At 41.3% G+C, this 21,286-nt stretch overlaps 1 protein-coding gene across 1 annotated transcript in view; it reads left to right on the plus strand.

Annotated features, from left to right (window-relative positions):
• Window positions 1–4,081: 4,081 nt before the first annotated feature.
• The window catches only part of LOC309669424 (vasoactive intestinal polypeptide receptor 1-like), a gene marked incomplete at its 3' end in the record, with an annotated part of 28,808 nt that continues 11,603 nt past the window's right edge, over window positions 4,082–21,286 (plus strand). The window contains exons 1-4 of the mRNA XM_082480081.1: window positions 4,082–4,117; window positions 14,378–14,477; window positions 18,138–18,245; window positions 19,000–19,109. Of these exons, the coding sequence (XP_082336207.1) occupies window positions 4,085–4,117; window positions 14,378–14,477; window positions 18,138–18,245; window positions 19,000–19,109 (351 nt within the window). The 5' untranslated portion in view covers window positions 4,082–4,084. The remainder of the gene's footprint in view (window positions 4,118–14,377; window positions 14,478–18,137; window positions 18,246–18,999; window positions 19,110–21,286) is intronic.

The following is a 21,286-nucleotide window of genomic DNA, read 5'->3' on the forward strand; positions in this document are numbered from 1 at the left end:
ATGGGAAAGCCTTATTCGGGTAGCATAAGGTATCAAAAAACATTCTTCAGCTTCTGCGAAGGTTCTAAGCAGCTCTGTAAATGTCAAGTCATTTTCATTAAATGGCATCAATTGATTCAGAATATCCACGATGGGGATCAGGAAGAATTTCAGGTCTATTGCTTCATTGATTAAGTTTCCTACCATCACGATGGCTAGATTGCTTGTTGATGCTAACAAGAGGACCTTTTTATGAACGTCAGAATTATATTCTGAGCTCAGGTTGGTGATGTAGAGCAGTAGGAAAACAGATCGTTCTTGTCTTAGACTAGTTATCCTATAATTGCTGAAGAAAAAATACCCACCCTAATTGCGTAGTTATAGCCATCTTATCCATCAAGGAACTATTTTGTGATAAAAAGGAGCAAAATGCATCACAGCATACAAGAGATTGAGAGACGTATGGTTACTTTCCTGTGTTATTTCATTATTGGATCTTCTTTGGGTACATAGAGAGAAATAACCGAGACTAGAATAAATAAAGTAAATGAATATGATAAACAGATATTAGATTTTAGCCTAAATAAAGTTTTAGCCTACAAAAGGAGCTGTTTAAAGTAATGAAGGTATAAAAGTAGATTGAGGAACTCAGAGTCTTTACTGTAGGTGAGGTTTATAACATTAACTACAGTGAGATGTTACAAAAACCCAGTAAGAGCAGGATTTGTTTTCTTTATTAGCATGGACAAAAACTCTTACAAGAGGAGTTTCCAGCTAATTAATTTAAAGTTCAAGGGTTGGAATGTGGCCTGGTTTTTAGATCAGCTGGAGATCAGAGAGGAAAAGCAGGTGGAGGAGAGAAAATATATAAGGAAGGAAGCACTGTGAGACCGTGTCTGCTCGAAGAAGCAATGCCTTCTCCTCAGGACCACTTATGAAGGGCCATGTCAAGAAACTACCAAAAATCTACCCCCAAAAAAATGGTTCTCACTTGGTCTTGCTCCACACTGGGAGACTGGTTATGATGGCCAAAAGGACTTCATTAAAGTGACCTGAGAGGCCTCAAATAATGGGATCCAGTTGAAATGTTGTGGACTGGAATGTCATGCTGATATTAATTTAATTGCATTTTTGTGTTTACAGTGTGACTCTTGAAAGCAATTTTTTTTTTTTTTTTTTTAAAATGCAGCAACCCAATCCCTGAGCAACATGGCCTGGCTTTGAAATTTGAGCTATTTTGAGGGGAGGAGATGGCTGGGGACAGATCTCCACAGGTCTCTTCTGACCTAAATTATTCTGTTATTCCATGATGTCGTATACTCAAGTTGGTTGAATCCTGTTCAGCAGGAATTATAATCTGTTCCTATCCTGAGGGTATTTGATAGGCCTTTACTTTGCATTTTTCTTTGCATTAGAATTAGGAAGTGCTTGACACCATGTGATGCCTGCCTTGTAGTGGGATCCTAAAAATTATTCCAGTGTGATGATAACCACCTTATTGACTAATGAGAGTTGACCACAGCTTTAACTCAACCATTACAGGTGGGAAAAACCAGTCAAAATCATACTTCAAATGACATTTTTAGGTTTTAATCTCTTTTTTTTTTTTAATAGACTTGATTTTTGGAGTAGCATTTGAGGCTTATCTTTGTAGATAAGTGATCAGATGCCATTATGCACTAAGGGAAGACAAACATATAGAAAAAGGGAGGCAAATGACTATTAGGTTACAAATCTATGCCTTCATCCCCCTCTCTATTCTGCACAGGTTGTAGGACTGACTGTCTCTCTAGCGTGAGCCTGGGGACACTATTTGATTTTAGACCCAGTTTTCTTTGATTTACCAGACTAAGGTGGGGTACAAAACACACACGTTTCAGCATTTTAATACAGCTGTCCACACATGTACAAATTGCCTACATCCCCGTTACAAAAGAGTGATTTGGTCAGGACTATCAGGGTGCAAAGAGAGGAATTAATAGATACCACTGACATGACTCAGTTTCTTAAACATAAGTAAGGAATGACACTCAGAGTGTCCTTGTACATATGAAAAATTTGGGTGAAGCTGGAAAACATGATACAGGACTCGTAAGAGAGCGGATAACTTATGAAGAAAGCTGCAAAAATATATATTTCCTATTTTGGGGTAACTTAGGTGAGCCCTGGATCTTCTCTAACTATACAGAACTCTTGTGTTTAACACCATTGGGAAATAATGAATGATAAACAGGATATGAAAAGACCCTTAAATCTTATCAAGAAAAAATGCTTTTGTCATGGCCACAATTCCTGCTCTCCCAAACCTTGAAAATAGCTTGGTGCAATATTTACTGTGGCAAACCCCAGAAGTGGTGTCTATGAAACCTGACATTTAAAAAATTGCTGTAATTTTTTTTTTTTTACTTTATTTTTTCCCCACAAAATCCAAGTCGTAGGCAGAAGAGGGCTTTAGCTTTTACCTATTGCACCAAGAAATAAAGCTACATTTGAGGCATCTTTCTAAACAAGGGCCATAAAGACCTTAAGCAGTTTGTCGGTGAAATCCCCTGTCACTGCTCAAAATTTTCTATCTGAGATGAGAGGGATGCCAAACCCCAGAAACTCCATCCCTAAGAGTCCCCAGGGAACACCACACTGCCAGACCCACTGAAAAGCCAGATTCTTTGAAGATCTGCTGCCACCATGCACAAGCATGGGCCTGTTAGCAGAAGGAGGGGGGAATCCATCATCTCTTCTCTCACAGAGAACATCTGTTTCCAAATATACCCTAAAAGACCAGTCGGTGCTCCAGCTCCCCACAGTTTTGCAGTGGGAGACCAGAGGATGGGTTCATAGAGGTGGGTCCAAAATCCCAGGCGCGTACTGGAGAAACTGTGTCCAGTTCTGGGCTCCCCAGTTCAAGAAGGACAGGAAACTGCTGGAGAGGGTCCAGTGGAGGCTACAAAGATGATCAAGGGAATGGAACACCTCACTGATGAGGAAAGGCTGAGACACCTGGGTCTGTTTAGCCTGGAGAAGAGAAGGCTGAGAGGGGATTTCATCAATGCTTATCAATATCTAAAGGGCGGGTGTCGAGAGGGTGAGGACAGACTCTTTTCAGTGGTGCCCAGTGACAGGACAAGGGGCAACAGGTACAACAGGAACATGGGAAATTCTGTCTGAACATGGTCTACTGTGTCCAGCTCTGGAGTCCCCAACATAGGAAAGACATGGACCTGTTGGAGTGGGTCCAGAGGAGGGCCACAAAGATGATCAGAGGGCTGGAGCACCTCTCCTATGAGGACAGGCTGAAGGAGTTGGGGTTGTTCAGACTGGAGAAGAGAAGGCTCCAGGGAGATCTTACTGTGGTCTTCCAGTCCCTAAAGGGGCTACAGGAGAGCTGGGGAAGGACTTTTTACAAGGGCATGTAGTGATAGGACGAGGGGGAATGTCTTCAAACTGGAGGAAGGTAGATTCAGATTAGATATTAGGAAGAAATTTTTCACTCTGTGGGTGGTGAGCCCCTGACCCAGGTTGCCCAGAGAAGCTGTGGCTGCCCCATTCCCGGAGGTGTTCAAGGCCAGGCTGGATGGGGCTTAGAGCAACCTGGGCTGGTGGGAGGTGTCCCTGCCTATGGCAGGGGGGTTGGAATTCGATAATCTTCAAGGTCCCTTCCAACCTAAACCATTCTATGATTCTATGAGGAAAAACTTCTTTCCTTTGAGGGTGTCAGAGCACTGGCATAGGCTGCCCGGAGAGGCTGTGGAGTCTCCTTCTCTGGAGATATTCAAAACCCACCTGGATGCGTTCCTGTCCAACCTGCGCTGGGTGAACCTGCTTTGGCAGGGGGAGTTGGACTGGATGATCTCCAGCGGTCCCTTCCAACTCTGACCGTGCTGTGATTCTGTGATTCTGTAATCTCCCTCCCTCCGCTGCCAGCCTGGTCCTGCGGGGGTGAGAAGGTGCCGGGTTCCCCCAGGAGGTCCCCCCGGGCGGCCGGGGAAGGAGGTTCGAGGCTCTCCGGGGGCGGGTCTTGGGCAGGTAGGGGCGGGCTGAGCCTCGGTTTTTGGCAGCTTCACCGGAGGCAGAGGGAGCGGAGAGGACCCGGCGGCTGCTGCGGAGGATGCGAAGTTTGCGCTGGCTGCTGCTGCCGCTGGTGAGTGCCCGGAGGGGTCCCGCTGGGGCTGGGGGGTGGGGGGGAGAGGGAAGGAAGAGGGAGGGATAAAGGGAGGAGAAGGTGGGGTACTGCACATCTGGCTCCTGACACTGTTGGGCACAGCTGGAAGGCTCTGCAGCTGCCCTGCAGGATGCCGGGGGGGGGGGGTGGGGGTATGAAGGGGGATGTCCACAGAGGCGAACTTTTCTCGGAACAGGGAGTGGGTAGAAAGAAAGAAAAAACAGGAAAGGATTAAAGAAAAAAAAAGGGGGGGGGGTGAGGGTGTAAAAAGGGAGGAAAGAAAAAAAATAATTTGCGAGTTAGAGGTTTGACTCAGCTCTTTTCTTTAAAATTTTCCAGCCTTAAGATGCTATTAATAAATGTCTTTTCCTTTCCATTCGTTAGAATTGCAGTTTCCAAAGGACAGAAAAGCATCCCTAAATCAGAATAGCTGTAGCATGTGTTTAGAGAGACAGAAAGGAACGGTTTGTGGTCCCAATTGTCCTGAGAAAGGCAACTTTGCTGAAGAAGGAGGGTAACTAAAAAGGAATAGTTCTCCTGGTGGATTTGGGACATCTACCTCTTTGAGAGGGCACTTATGTTTTTACTGCTGAAGGCATCTGCTTAAAATATCACCAAGCAGGAGCATGAACCCTCTTGTGTCTGCTGTGTACTGGAGGCGGCAGGTGAGATTGTAGCAATCAGCATCAGGGAAGATGTGTGAGCACAGAAACACAATTCAGGCACGTACATCCCTCCCTGAGCCCTGTGCTGGGCTGCTGGCATTGCCCGGGCTGGTTAGCAAAAGCTAAGTGTAAGTCATAGTGTACAGTCATAGATCCTCTTTGCCCTCAATCTTCAGCCTCGGAGAAGCGTTTGGAAGCCTTTCTATGGGTGTGATTGTCAGGGACTCATTAATTATAACTTTAGCCATTTCACACTTAAATGTCCAGTGCAGGCTGGGACTCAGGGTCCCGCTGTAGCCAAGGAGGAGACAATCACCTTCCCAGGAGGAATCTCATCTTGTCCTGAGAAAGACAGATGGGGTGAGTGCTCCTCTAAGGCCTCTTTTCTTCCAGTGATGACAGTGAGAGCCAAGATGGTCACAGACTGCTCTTAACCCTCTGGTTTTAAAAGGTGAAAGATGTGATGTATGTTCTCACACCTGCACCTCACATCCTTTGGAATTTGTTTTTTTTTCCTCTATATTTACACAGCTTTATGTACAAGTGATAAGATATAGGTCCTTGCTATGTAAACCTTGTCACGTATAGTTATTATCATGTGTAGTACCCTTCTTTCAGGGCAAACTAGTCAACCTAAAGTGTTACACTGCTACAGGTAGAGTGGCTTTGGCATCTGCTCTACCTTTTTTACACATAATAGAGGCACAACTTATTCTTGCAGCTGTCAGCAGAGCGGAGCTATCCCGAAGTGATGTATCGCGCACATCTGTGGGCTGCCACGCGTTATTTTAATGTTCTGGCATATTGCAGCAGACTGTGCCCATAATAAAAGAAATTCTACAAACTGCGGGCTCCCCGTAGCTTTTGGCCTCAAACTATTGCTCTTATATGAACTCCAACTACATGTCTGGTAAGAGTCAGTGCTCTAAATGTCAGTGGTTTCCGTGCCTCTACCTGGGAAGCTCTGCACCCAAAGTTAGACAGTCAGGGAAGGCCAGAGCCCCATAGGATCTATAGAGTAAAGGGTTCTTTCATATTTCAAAGGCTCGTGTCAGAGCAGGAGAATAATGCTAGTGTGGATTCTGCAAATAATTCATTATTCAGGTATGGAAATAAACCAGAAGGGTAATCCTGAAAACTTCCTCTGTGAAACTGGGTACTTTTACCTCCTACCAGCTCCACAGGGAGCTGTATGTTGCAGGATATACTTTGTGCCTCGCAGAGCAGAGTCCTTGACATTAAAAATTACCATTTGCTTGTAAGTGACAAGGAACAGGGAGCAGCGAGTGCTGAAATGCATAAAAATGACTTTTCCTGTCTTAAAAGGTTCAGAGTCTCAGGAAACAGAGGACAGGGAACAGAAAAGACTCCGCATTCACTATCCTTCCTGCCGAGCTAAACTGCTTTCTTCTTCAAACACGTAACAGCTTCTCACATTTCTGGGGAAGGGGTTCAGTCTGATCTAATGAATGGAATGAGAACGGAAACGTAGAAGGGTTATCACTGCACTATACATTTGCTTTAACGTAGCGTTTCTTGTGGTAACAGGCATATGGACCCAAATCCATGGCAAGATGCTGGGCTCCCAATAAAACAGAGCTGGGTGCCTAAATTTCTGATATAGCTGCTATTAGCTAATTTGCATTGGAGGGAGGTACATGGCTCTTCGAGGGATTTGGTCCCTGCGGGCCTTACATTGCCCTCCATAGGGAACAGGAGGTGTGGAAGAATCAGTCTGTTTAGGCGTTTCGTTAGCCTGGAGGGAGTTAATGGAGGGAGACGGGCTCCTGTACAGTGAGTCACTGTCCTCAAATAGGTGTCTGAGAGAGGTAGGAGGAATCCTTCCCTGGAACTGCTTGTCTGCCTTCAGTGATCATTAAGGGAGGCTTGATGGGGGAGTTTAGATTAATCATCTAAAATTAGCTGTCTAAAACTGGGAATCTTGTCTAAAGCTACGCATTTCACCGTCTTCAATACTACCGGGAAGAGGTGGAAACACTCCAAGAACAATGGATATGGCTCCAGTTGAGTGAACTTGCTGATGGACTTTGACATCTAGGTTTCAGTTTTTTGGGATTAAGTGACGGGAACCCCACCTCTAGGCAAACTTGCTACATGTGCAGAAAGGGAGAAATTTCTCTTTAATTTGGAGGAATACTTGCAATAGCAGAAAATGAGGATCCTCAGTTATTACTGTTCTGTTATTCTTTAAGTGTTCGTGGTAATTAAATGCTCTACCAAATTTAGCATAGACCTAATAAATTCGTTTTCATTTTTCTCAAGATAATACTAATTACATAGAGTTTATAAACAAAATAAATTAGTATGGCTGTATTTTTACATGCAGAATACCTATGAGCAAATACATATATTGATATATATGGATATGTATGTGTAGCAAGTACTGTGCTGTATAAGGCTGCGCAGTTAAATACAGTCAGATAAATACAATCCAATACACAGAGGAGTATTCAAGCATTACTCCAATGTCTTAAAAACAATCTTGAAAAGATATTCCTCTAAATGACTGTAAGGCAATCAGCGTCTCAGCTTCTCTTGTTCCATAGGTAATCGAGTTAGAAAGAGAAAACAAACACTGAAAATGTCCTCTAGGTAGTCATTTTCAGTGAAAAAGACTCCTGAAATAATCTATTTAGCTGGCTGAAGAGACAGATTGGAAATAGGTCTTTACCTTTGGGGATGAAAGCTTCTGGGATCAAGACTATGTCAGAACTTGCAAGTTGAGGGCAGGATTTCCTATGATAACTAGAGATGTTGCTGGTGACTGGAGTCATGTCACTGCTGTGGTGACCTCATGCTTTACAGTCGGTCAAAATCAAGAGTGGTAAAAATGGCTTGGATATGGTAGAAACAAAGTGGATGCTCGTCTGTGTTTACAAGCGTATTTGAGCGGTGGAGTTTTTTGCTGCAGAAGAAATCTTTGGCTATTCTTTATAGTTCCTTGTAGTTTTCTGACAGAGCATACTACTACATATATTACCTTATATATATCCTAGAATTACTTATAGGGCACAGCGGATAGGAATATCATTAATACGGTGATTGTGAATGTGGCTGTGCTGAAATGGACAAGAGCTTATGGAGCTCGAGGCTAGTCCCAGCTCCCTTCAAAGCACATAAGAAAATTGGCCCTGACTTCAGTGACCTGTACTTCCCAGCCTCGAAGCTTTCTAATTAGCACTTGGCTTTTTGAGAAAGGAGTTAAGCAGATCGCAGGAGATGGGCCTTATGGAAGGTTTTGACAAGATATACTCAATAGACTGAGAAGTTTATGAAAAATCACAGAATCATAGAATGGTTTAGGTTGGAAAGGACCTTGAAGATCATCGAGTTCCCACCCCCCTGCCATAGGCAGGGACACCTCCCAGTAGACCAGGTTGCCCAAGGCCACGTCCAGCCTGGCCTTGAACACCTCCAGGGATGGGGCCTCAACAGCCTCCCTGGGCAACCTGAGGCTGAGGTTTTCTTTGTCTTCTTCAGTTATTCAACCCATGTTCAACATTTTTCATGAACCTCCGTCCATCCTATTAGCCTTTCCGGTTCATTAAAATTCCAGCTGAAAAAAATGTATGCATTTCAGAGCATATCCTGGTTCTCTGTGCTGTGTCTTTGGCATCACTGGCCAACTTTCAGGACTAGCTGAGCACGTCATTCCACAGTTAAAAATGGGCAGGAATTTTGAATGTCTCTGCTGTACCTTTCTGTATCCTAAAATACCAGGTGAGTTTTAATCCTCCAAGCTGGGAGTCAGCGTGTGATGTGAATGGCAGACAACTCCGGTTTTGTATAAGGGAGAGCTAAAATATTCAGGCACCAGAGTCATATCAAAAAACAGAATAGGGGAAGCACAGACAGGGAGAACAGGGAGTACAGAGATGATTTCAGAGCAGATCTGAGATGAGATCTGAGACACGAATGCAAGCTGTGGAGACAGAGGCAAAAGAACAGTGATGAATATCCTTAGTAAATGATTTATGCACTTGACGCGCAACCTATTTGTGAGGTTTTGGGATCGCACGGCATTGGAAACTAAGCAGGATCACTGGAAAGACCCTTCAAGTTCTTGAAACCTTCCCACCTTGCCAATGAGTTCAGCATTTCTTCGATTTTTGATTAATTTTCAGAAAGACTAAGTGTTACCAATTTCCTTCTGGCTCTTTGATCCCATTGAATTGCTTTTTCAAAAGTGACTAATATATTTGATGCCCAGCTTTGAAGCACTTCCCTTGTTTTCAGAGAGCATAGAACACGTCTCTACTTTTCACCAAGTGTGCTAATGGACTTCTTAATGAGTGAAGATGTGTCTTTCATGAGACATCTAAGTTACCGTTTTTCTACCACCACAACAGCCTAGGGGCACCATCTATCGATGGGCTCTCAGGAAAGATTACTTTTGATTAAGTTGCACTAATTACAGCATGAGGACAGTGCTAGAAAAATTCTCTTCCCCGTGCTTGCTAAGTCTGATGTTGACCAACATGAGTAAAGCAAACCTCAAAGTGCTGTTAGCTTGATTTTTCTGTTCAGATTTGGGCAAATAAATAAATTACCATGTAACAGAGGAAATACAAAGCAGTATTATATTTACTACCAGTGAGTATGCCACTTTGAGGTTTCAATGTAATAACCGTACAGATGTTAAGAAAAGGAAGTCTAAAAGCGAGTGTAAACCCAAAATCTGTCTCAGGTTTTTAGCATGCCTGTCCCTGTCGTAGGTAAATTTTTAAAGTTCACTGTGATTATTTTGTTCCAGGCAAGATTGTTTCAGTGGTTAGGACTTAGAGTTAAAATGCTTCTATGAATTTTGGCTGGTCACTGATGTTCAAGGCAGCAAAAAGATCTTCGTGTTATGATGCTCAGCAACGCAGAGCTCTGTTCCTTGAGTCATGTCTACAACACTGCAAGAAACCTCTAAATTTTCTGTATGTGCCTTGGGGTGAAGGCACCTCACTGCAATTTTCAGTAAGGTTCATGCCGGGTTCCTGCCCAGCTACTAGGAAATGTTGATCCAAGAAACAGCATTTTAAATCAGCCTCTTACCCTTATTACTGTGACAAGGAAGACTCTGCCACATCGGACATTCCTGTCTCAGAAATGTCTGCTTTGCTTCGGTTCCTAAATTATCCTTTTCGAAGGTGAACAGGAGCTACTAGTTTCCTACAAGATCTCAGTCATTACAGCAGATGCGTCCCAAATTGCAATACTATGTCTCTGCAACAAATGCAGAGCCCCTGTTTTCTAGAAAGCCCCTTCACCTAACTATTGTAGGCAGATTACAGCAACAACATGCACTTTTCTCTCCAGGCATTGTGAGATTAATAACAAAAAATAAGTAAGTCATAGCCAACAAATCACAAGTAATGTTCTGCCCAGAAGGCTTTTCTTTAACTGTAAAATGGTTTAATGTCTTTCTTTTTCTCAAAGCCTGAGGAAAACCAACAAATTGGAGCATCATCACTGTTCTCAGTTTCTTGTACATGTGTCATTTTTTTTTCTTTTTTCTTTTTTCTTTTTTTTTTTTTTTTTTTTTAACACTAAGATAACTTCCAGTAAGGCTACATGATTGTAAGTTAACAACACTAGCCTCATTTTTGCTTCTTATGGGATAGTCTGGAGGTTACATCTGCAATTGCACTTGATGTTGATTTTCAAACACTGAAGTGTCAGTAATATGGAACTTATGCTCTGCCCTGTAACAAAAAACCTGAGCTCTGGTGGCTCGCCCCAAATCCAGTAACCCGGCAGCAAACAAAATGTGAGCATGACAATTAATTGCTTACCTATCGGTGGTAGTGCGATTGACTACAGCCTCGCCATTGGTGAGGATCACCAGTAGCTGGTCAGGATTTCTAGAATAAATCATAAAATCTTGTTTTCTTGTGATTCATCACTGTTTTCAGAGATAGAAGTCTGGACTATGTGGAGTAGGAATCTGATCTGTTAGAGCAATTTCTCTGCCCTGTGTAAAACCAAAGCAGTACAACTTCCCTGCGAGCAGGGTATGGGTTTCCCCGGCCACTGTAAATGAACAGCACTGCGCTGATTTCGGTACATCTCTGCTGAGTTATGGTGACTGAGGGTACGGTTCTGCAGGTGTCGATTTACCAAAGGAGAGAAAAAAGGAGATGCAGCCTACTTTGAGCAGCAGGCAGTCTGGCGCACACGTTTAACGTTTGATGTCCCATTTGGGAGAGCTCAGCTGCTTAGTCCCTCATTTATGTCCCACCTGCACCAGCTGTGTATGTTGGTTAAGTTGACTTTTGGAGAAAGACCACCCTTCCTCCTCTGAAACTTTTCATAACTGATTATGTGCCTGTTTCCACCACTCGTAGCACCTCTGGCATGAGGTGGCAGTTAAGTTAACCCATCTCTTCCGAGTGCTTGTTTCTCAAAGACATTTAGAATCACCTTTCATAGTTTGATTTCACTTTGGGTTATGACTGGATGTTGCTTTCAAGCCTTTTACCAGAGGACTCAGTATAGATGGTAAGTTGTATAGCATCATGTCAAGTTGTCACGGCTTTTAAAGATCAAGCCTAAGAATATTCCAAATGTAAAGTTTCTCAACAGTAACTGAGTCCAAAAATTCCAGAAAGTAGATAAATTACTTCTTTCTTATCCAGCTGAATCCATCTTTTTAAACTGAAATAGTGAGAGATTTATGTAGCAATCATTTTCTTACTACTACTTAAACCATTCGTTTGTTATGTATGAATGCAAAGTGAAATGTATGTTAAAATGTAAAGCAACGAGCAGGGATCCTATTAATATCTGAAAGACTTCATTTCAGCATTGTTTTACTATAGTTGATCAGCAAGAAGTACTATTTTAAGAGTCACTCATGCTGATTTATGAAATGTATTTCAAATTACCCACTGGAGGAGTACAATGCATGAAAAAAGCCATGTCTTAATTTTCTTTTCAAACAGTGTCCTTAATCCTCTTTCTGTTCTAATATTAGGATGTATGAACCATCTCTAGGGCCTCATAATTAAAAGCAGTCTGTCTATGCTACTTTAAAGCCCAAATGTAGTCAGAATTTTTAAAGGTTTTTAAAGATAAAATTGTGTTCTACTTTTTTTTTTTTTTTTCCCTTAGGCAGATATTATTGCTAAGATGTAATAGTCTTCATGACTTCCAGTGAAGTTTCTGTGGAGGCTAAAAGAAGTCCTGCTTGCACTGCTCACTGAAAACATTCTGAGGGCCAATAAATCAACTTCCTGAGACTGAAAAGGCAATATAGCAGTGAAGTTTTCATCTGCACTGTGTTTTCAAAGTCATTAGAGGTTTAGAATGGCCTACAGCCTTCCTCAGAAATGTCTCAGAAAGCCTTCAATCCATCATTTCAATTAAAATCACTACCCCCTGAGCCGCTGGCTTTGCCTTGAATAACATAGCTTGCAAAGGAGCAAACCCTCTGCTCTGTTCCGTGTAAGACTCCCTATGTCTTGAAGATCCATATCCCAAAGGAGGCTTTTGTGCTGTATTCACTTGTTTGAATACAGTTCAGTTGCTTTCTGGACTTTATTGACTCTATTGACTCCCGGTTTAATTCAGTTACGTAGGCATGAGTGGGTGGAAGTGTTTGAGACATCAAATCATGCATTTGAGACTTCTACATAGGGCTGGCAAAATTAATGCAGAATCTACACAAGAGGGCTGAGATACCCGATAGCATCCCAAACAGCGCTAACCGTTCCCGGGTGAGTGAGGCATCCCTTAAATTTCCATGGACTGCAAAAGAAGCTCAGATAACAAGATCACATGTAGACACTGATATTGGAGATTCTTTCTCAGAATTTTCTCCCAATCATTTTGGGATATTCCAGGGTATTAGGAACATCTTCACAAACACAGCAGATAAGATGCAGGACTACAGGGGACACGAAACTTTCTGAAGTGGGAGATGGAGACCGAGCTGATACATTACAGCACCTAAATGACACTAAGTGTCTGTACTTAAGAAGATGAATCTCGACCCTATTTAACAACTGATGTCTAGAAATCCATTTAGTTGTTTAAAAGTAGATAACTTAATCTGTGAGGTAAATATCACTCCTTAGGCTCCCAAAAGAAGTAATTAATTTTTTCTTATTTTTTCATCTGATAAAATGGAAACAGTGCCTCTTTCTAAAGAGTGTGTAGCATCCTCAGATAATATATTGATAAAATTTTGTAATCCTTCAGATTAAACTATGGCCAACATTACCATTTTTCTATTTTCTCTAAATTCATGGACTTCAGTATTTCTTATTGAAGCCCAAATGTACATAAAACTTCTGCTTCTATTTATTGCTTCTATTTTTATAATTATACCAACTGCATTCAGAAGGGAAGATCTTACCCTATGTTCTCTCAGTAATCTCAAGGTTTCAAAGAAGACCAGAGCCCACTGTAATAGTATCAGCATCAAAGCAGAGTAGGCACACCTTCCTGAAGAGTAATTAAGACTTTCTTGTTACCTCTAGGGCTAATTCTTCCAATTAAGAAACCTTGATTCTTAGGATCTCCCAGGAATCAAAATAGGAAGGGCCACAAAGATGGTCCAAGGGCTGGAGCACCTCTCCTATGAGGGCAGGCTGAGAGAGTTGGGGTTGTTCAGCCTGGAAAAGAGAAGGCTCCAGGGAGACATTATAGGGGCCTTCCAGTACCTAAAGGGGCTACAGGAAAGATGTGGAGGGACTCTTTACCGGGGAGTGCAGTGATAGGATGAAGGGTAATAGTTTTAAACTGAAAGAAGGGAGATTTAGATTAGATATCAGGGAGAAATTTTTCACTCTGAGGGTGGGGAGACACTGGCCCAGGTTTCCCAGAGAAGCTGTGGCTGCCCCATCCCTGGAGGTGTTCAAGGCCAGGTAGGATGGGGCTTGGAGCAACCTGGGCTGGTGGGAGGTGTCCCTGCCCAGGGCAGGGGGGTTGGAACGCAATGATCTTCAAGGTCCCTTCCAACCCAAACCATTCTATGATTTTATGATTCTATGAATATTTTGTCAATAGGTAGTTCTGAACAATCAAAATAATTAACTAAAAAAAAACCCAAACAAACAGACCCAACATGTATATTTAAAGAAATGTATTTTTATTTGTGTTACAGGGAAGAAATACGTATATGTTCAGACTGCACATATGTTTGGGCAACTCAGTCCAAATATCCCCATAGCTGACGGATTTGTCCAATTTTGGCCAGTTGACAAAGAGGTGGAGATCCAAAGACTGTGAAATCCATTTGAGTTTTGTGGAAAACAGGTTTATAGGAGAGGTGAGATGAATGTCCAGATTGGAGAAGAGGTGCTACATGAACTTGACTATTATGACACACTGAAGAATCCATATGAGTATGTGTATCCAGACGCGTATACAAATTGATAAATATACGAGCTCACAGCCTCCTTCTGCCAATTACATGTCCTATTTGCAGAAAAATCTTTAGCTGGAGTTTTTTACATTCTTAGACCTCAAAGTGTCGGCCAGAAGGTACAAACTGGAAAGAAACCTGGCTCTTCTTGTTCCGATAATCACAGAACTTGGTTTGTTTTGTCCTTCTCTCACTGAGGTTGCGGGAATCCATCCAGAATGCAAGATATTCCAGCAGGTGGTCAAAGAGGAGGCTCTCTGCTTAGAAAAAAATGAATCTGTTTCATCTGATCTTAAAGGTAACTGTCCTGGTTGTCAAGCTCTGATGTGAATATCCCTTGTATAACATTTCAGGGACACAATGCCAAACATTTGTTCTCTCGAGTCAAGATTTGTTTCTAATTTTATTTGGTTTCTTAATAGTTCGAAGTGCTGCTTTGATAGCCTGGGAGTTCACCTCATCTCATTTTAGACATCTTTAAAAGCTCAGTGCCTAAGTCAGGACTTGTCTTCATAGATTCCCTTAAAGTAACTGGAGGAAGATGGGTGTCCCTAGAACATGTGTCATTCTCTGGTTCATCTGTTTATTTAAAATGAGATTAACCACTCTCTGGAGTAGTATTTATCTTTACTAACTACAGAATGAGACTACGATGATTAGGTCAGACCCTGACAAGTTTCGGTGCTTGGTTAGGGCAGGAAAACCCTGCTTGGAACGTCTTACATTCCTAAAGTATTTGGCGTGTTCTTTACTTATATCCAAAACTCCCAAGAAGCTTCCACAGAAGACACTGAAACACATGCTGAAATTCTATTGTGTTAAGAATCATTCCATTCTGGTGAAAATGTTCTTTGCAAAAACATAAAAGAAAAAAGAAATAATACTGACTTAAAGATATTCTACTTTTACATTTTTGGAGGTTCTTTGTTTCCTTTTTTGTTTGAAAAGATTTATTCTGCTGGTGTTTTGATGATGTTTTGATGTTTGGTATGTGCTCAACTATAAATTTTGAAAATCAAAATGAACATTTCAGAGAACTTGTAAAATATTTTTAAAATGAAGTAAAAAAAATATTTTCAAAGTGAAATTTCAAAATGTTCAAACCTTTTCAAAAGTTCAGTTATATTTTTTTCTGGCCAATTTTGCTTAGAAAAGTATGAATCCACCTCAGTGAGATTTTTTCAGCTACATGAACTATCAGATGTGCATTATCTACAGAGGAGTTATGAGACAAAGACGCCTCATGCGCTTAGTATGAATAGAAGTATTGCAACCACCTGGAAGTCTGCCTTTAGCAGCCTATCAAAATCTACAGACTAACCCCCAGGATATTTCCTTTATCTGCCTATTTAATTTTATGCAGCTTTGCCAATCACTTTAATGTCTGATATCCTTCTTGTACTTTCCTATTCTATTTTAGTGGTATTTTCCCTCCTCTTTAATCAAGTCCGGAATACCTCCTGGACACATTTTTCAGTTGGAACATCCAGTAACCCACCCAAAAATGTTCTGGCGAAAATTAGATGTTTTGGATAATGATTTATTACATGTATTACAGTATGACATTTCAAGTATTTTTCTTTTTACCAGAAAAATAATTACATGATTTTGGAATCCTCTTTGTAGGAAAGGCTACTCAAAGAAAAAAAAAAAAAATCCCCCAAAGTTCTGTTAAACGACTCAAAAATCTTCAGCCTTGTCAACTCTGATCTTCTCAAAGCTCTGCTTTCCACCTTTTATTCTCTAGAGATGGAAAGACTTTACTGAAAGCCTGTTCTGGTATTTACACCATTTCTCAACATATTTTAAAATAAAACATTAGATCTGGAAAAACAATTTATCCCAAATATTTCACCTGGGGTGTTTTAAACTAGACTAAAACTGGCAAAAGTCCCTAGTTTGCATTTTAGCTTTCAGGAACTGAACAAGGCAGACTGAAGGATCACAATTTGTAGGGAGTTACTTCTCAGTAGTCACAGATAGTCTATGCTGGAATTAGTCTGTGTTGCAGAATGTTTAATCTAAAGTAGTTCCACATTATTCTTTTTGTTCAGAGCAGTGTCTTATGAGTGTCATCAGTAGAGTCCAGGGTGCAATTCCTCTCATCTTGAAGTAGATGTGTAAATAGGTCAACTGAATCAAGCTCTAAAAATGCTTATTTTTCTCCATTGTCTAAAAGAAAAAAAAAAAAAAAAAAGAGCTCTGGGTTACTGAAGAAGACTTAAATATCTATGAGGTCATCATTACTTGATCCAAGTCCTACTGCAGTTCTCTTTATGGAGTCTCAGGTGACTTGGACAATCACAAGGCTCTTGGAAACCTCGGTGCGTAAAATGCTCTTTCTGCCTCTGCACTCAGCTGTTTCTTTGATAAAACTGTAGAAGTCACTGACAATGAAACCAGATCTAAGACTTAAAACACTTCTACGTAAGTCACCTGATTCTCGTTTTTAACCCCATATTGCCGAATACGGTAGCTTTTTAGACCGATCTCCTCAAAGGTACTATAGTCCCTCTAAGATGGACCCTTTAAGTCCCTACGTCTGAGTGTGTGGGCCACTGCATTTCTAAGTGGGACTCAAATTACCTGACTTTATTAATTTGAAAATTAGCAGCCTAGTTTAGGCTATAATCATCAGAGAGAGCTAGGTATTTGCAGCCAGTGATTCATCCTGTCCTCAGAAAGGAGCCGCCAATATATGGGATGAATCATGCGCTGGAAGTCCCTGTCTCTTTCAGCAGGAACATAGCTAAGATTAGCTAACGTGTTTTAGATGATCAAAATTAGAGATAATGAATCCGGGCTTCTATTTTCCCATCTGGCAAATTTGGGATACCAGGAATTTCATTTTTCCAAGGGTGATATGAGGATAACGCTGTGGGAGATTCCGAGGATTATCCTTTCAGGAGCCGGAGAGTAACTTTGCTCAGCTACAGGCACGTAATATTGCTTCCACATTTCAGCTCTTGACAATTTTAGATTTGCCTTGTCATTAGTCACAGAGGAAACAGAAAAGAATCAGTGAAAGAAAATAACACTTCCCAAATGAAAGTCATGCACTGCTTTACGTCCACCTTACGACCATCTAGAGATTAGTTTCAGTTACAGCGCGGCGCTTTTTTTCTTGGTTCAGGCACCTTTACATGCCAATAATTTCTCTGTGCTGCACCCACACCCACTTGCCAACAGACCCTGTGTGACCACAGCTTGAGTTTCAATGTGATGCATCTGTGACAAAGCTGTGATTAACTACAACTTCCGAAAACCCTTTTATCGGACTCATAGCTAGTAACATGACCTGCATCATCAGCGAGCAACCTCTGATTCAGGGAACCTCGTGAACGCCAACCAGTCAAACCTACTCCTGATGACATTTATTTTGTATGGTGCTGGGAGATGTTCTTCTAGTTTGGGATGAATCTAATCCCTGTTGAAATCCGTTGTAAAAATCCCATTGATTGCTGAAGAACAGGACTTCAGCCCTTATATTATTTCCTTTAAGTCATATGAAATTGGTAGACTTTAAGCATGGAATCAAGAGACTAAGGATGAATTTTTAAGTCTGAAGCTTTTCAGTTAGACTTTGAAAATAGTAATGAGAAATCTCAAGTGCTAATAATTATTCAATATTTTTATTTTATCGGCTTTTGTTTTGACAGTAGAAAGAGCTCCAGTTGATTTGACTTTCAGATTGTGTCCGCTTGAATTTCAGGTATGTTCTCTCATGAGATAAGGTGGGAGAAGGTCCAGCCGGAATGCCAAGTGCGTATGTGAGTGACGATGCATTCAAGGAGAACAGGAAAAAAATACAATCCTTCATTTGCAGAGCTGCATGTGCTGTTGTGGCTCTTCTTCATGCATGTGAATTAGTGGGAAAGCCACAGACAGTATCATTATGGAAGACCAGCTGTGTGATGTTCTCTGTGTGTTTCTTTATTTAGATTCCCCTTTTTTTCAGGATGTGCCAGAGACTGGGATGGTCTAACCTGCTGGCCCAGAGCCACTTTTGGGGAAGTGGTTAAAGTTCCTTGTCCGAGATTTTTTGAAGAAATCACCAATATCCATGGCAAGACTTTTTTTTTCCTATTTGTTTTATCCCTACGTATTTTTAAATAAATTCCAATACATAAATTTTCGCTAACTTGCTTATTTTCCTGATTCACAATGCTGTCTTATGTCAGTCAACATAAAGTAGTTATCCAGATACACATCTTGGATGGTGATCAATATTTGACAATATTTTTTTTTGTGTTATGCTGTTCTGAATTGTCTCTTTGGTGGTCTAAAAATTATGCACTATATGTTGCTGATGTTATAAAGGAATATAAGTATGTCACAGAATCATTGATACATAAAGTGACAGAATAATTAGTGTTAGAAAGGACCTCTTGAGGTCATCTATTCCAATCCTCCAGTCAGAGCAAGACCAAGTTCAAAAATTGTATCCAACTTCCAAGTTAGATCAGGTGGCTCAGGGCTGTGTCCACAAGCACAGATTATGTTGTAAATGCACAATAGACTGCATAATTTTAGTTCCTCTGTGTAAAGATTGAATTTGCAGAATGAATTTCCGAGATGAAATGCAGAAGTTCCACTGCATCTTGAAATGAATTGGGTCTCAAAGTCTCAACTTTTCAAGTGGTAGTTATATAGACTATTATAACTCTATAGCTAATCTTGCTGAACGTGACTAGACCTGTAAGTGCCTAAATTAAGAATCAAAGTAGGAATAAAAATTTGTTCTTTTTTTTGTCAAAACTTAACGAACACATCACCCTTCCCCCCTTTAATTCATTCTCTGATATATTTTACCATTAAAGGCTTCCTTCAGAGAAACTGTACGCAGGAGGCATATTGGTCAGAACCATTCCCACCATACACTGTTGCCTGTGGATTTGATGAAGGTTCCAGTAAAGGACCTGAGGATCAGGTGAGTTTTTGATTTCCTGCTTGTGGACATCTCCAGAGCACCCTCTTCAGAGTGTGCTGAGTATTTGGATGCTCCCACACATCTGAGCCTTGTCAGAACTCAGTAATTACCCGTCTTCCGTGCTAAGCTCAAACCTTTTAGAGCCCGTTTAACAAAGTAGGTTTAATATAGAGCAAGGGAGTAGCAGGTAGCACTCTCCTCTCCATCCAGTTGTCTACTCTTGGTGTTAATGATTAGACTCATGATTAGTTAATTTCTCCTGCCTAACAAAGACTTTGGTTTTCCGACAGAGGTGATCTGAATCCACATCACGCTTCCATCTCCCAGGGAAGCCTTACCAACTTGTCTGTGGGGAATATTTCAAGGAAAATTCCTTTGGACCCCTCCTGTTCCTTGTTTTTCCAGATTTTCTTTGAGTGAGAGAAAAGGGTTCCGTTACTTCATAGTGTGGTGGTGAATGCACATCTCTAGAAGGGAACGCTTGAATGCCATTGAGTATTTTCACACTTTATCCTAGATGTTCAGTTGAGTAGGAAATTAACCTTTATTTTTCCTATCTGGAGAGCATCATGAGGTGTTCAGTGAGGCTCCAGCAACATTTCTTTTCCACTCACATTTAAATCTTCATATGATTTAAATTTCCGTGTTTCTCATTGTCATACCTGCCACCAGAATAAGAATCGCCTCACACTGCATTGGTGGTGTTACTGCCTCAGTGGTGAACTTTGCCTTGTGGCTGAAGCTTGTTGATTAACAGAGACATGCTCACTGTCTCTGCCTTTGAGTCCCAACCTTTGCTAAATGGGACAGTAGCAGCAAGAGAGAATAGAGGCGTCTCCATCCCCTCATCTCCAGTCTGCGTTGGACAAGGCTCATACATCTTGCACAAATGCAAGATGGGGTACATCACTGCCTCCTCTTCCTGTTATGGTACTTTGATAGAAGCAGTGGACTCCCTCCAATCTATGAAAGAAGAGACTAACTCCTATAGCTCATCATAGTAAGTGTGCAGTCATGACTGGAAAAATGTAAATTTTCACAGGCCATAGCAAGACACAGAAAGGTGAGGAGGGTTGTCATTACTAATACTCTGCGTGTTATCTAGAGTAAACCATTTGATTCTCCAGGCATGCCAGCTCAAGCACAGAAGTATCTCAATCTTTAGGAAGTGTAGTCACAATTGACTTCAGCCTTTTGGCTTCATAAGCTTAGAAATTCAAGAACAGCTGTAACATGCAGTATAGATATCTGGAGCTTCCCCTACTGTAAATTAAGAATATTTGTACTTTTTTACACTGTGGAGAGGCTAGAAAGATAAACGCTGAAAAAATTTCAGGAAAGATGCTGGAAACCACGCAAATAGTTGAGAAGGGATATAAGACTCGTAAGGTAACATGTATTCTGGAGCAGAGTTCTCCAGCCCTGGGGCCGGCTGCCATGGCATGGCTCTCACCCCCAGAGACGAAGTCTCTTACCCTCCAGGGTGGCTTTCTCCCGGCAGTCCCTGGCTTGTGCTAAGCCAGGCATAGTTTGTAGCTGGCCTAGGCTGGAAGCAAGCAAGGGACTATATTTACATTTTAACATTATGGAAGGTTTCAGGGTAGAGCTCATGTCTGAGCTGCAGCTGTGTTTAATTTGTTATTCCAAAACCCACAAGGTCTGTAAAAGGAAGATAAGATCGGTAAGTTCTACTGCATTGTAAACATAGGGAAGTCAGTAAGAAGAATTCCACTTATATGCTAAGAGAACCACTTGGTTTTGATTTTGTATTTGCAGTGAGGACATATGATGTCTTCTGCATATACTGTTGTTTATTCAACTGCCTACAAAAACAGATAAAATGCATGGAAATACCTCATTGTTCAGTTGAAGAACCTATTTTCTAAATTTCACCTTTATAAAAGATTAGGCCTGGTGTTCAGAAACACCAGGATGATTCCTAGGTTGTCAGGTTTGCATGATTTATTCATGGATCTACTTAAAATTGCTAATCGGTTGTCTCAACCCAGATTTGTTGCCTTTTGGATAAACAGAGTTTGGATCAATCAGAGAACAAAGTGTCCATTGCATTTGCAAGGAGGAAATTTGCCTGGATTCAGAGCATTTCGTTTCTTGGGTTTTTGAATAATTAGGTGATCTTGTAGTAAATCAGGAAAAAAAATGCATAGCTAAAGCTA

This window comes from Vanellus vanellus (assembly GCF_965231255.1).
Source record: "Vanellus vanellus genome assembly, chromosome: 2".
Classification (NCBI taxonomy): domain Eukaryota; kingdom Metazoa; phylum Chordata; class Aves; order Charadriiformes; family Charadriidae; genus Vanellus; species Vanellus vanellus.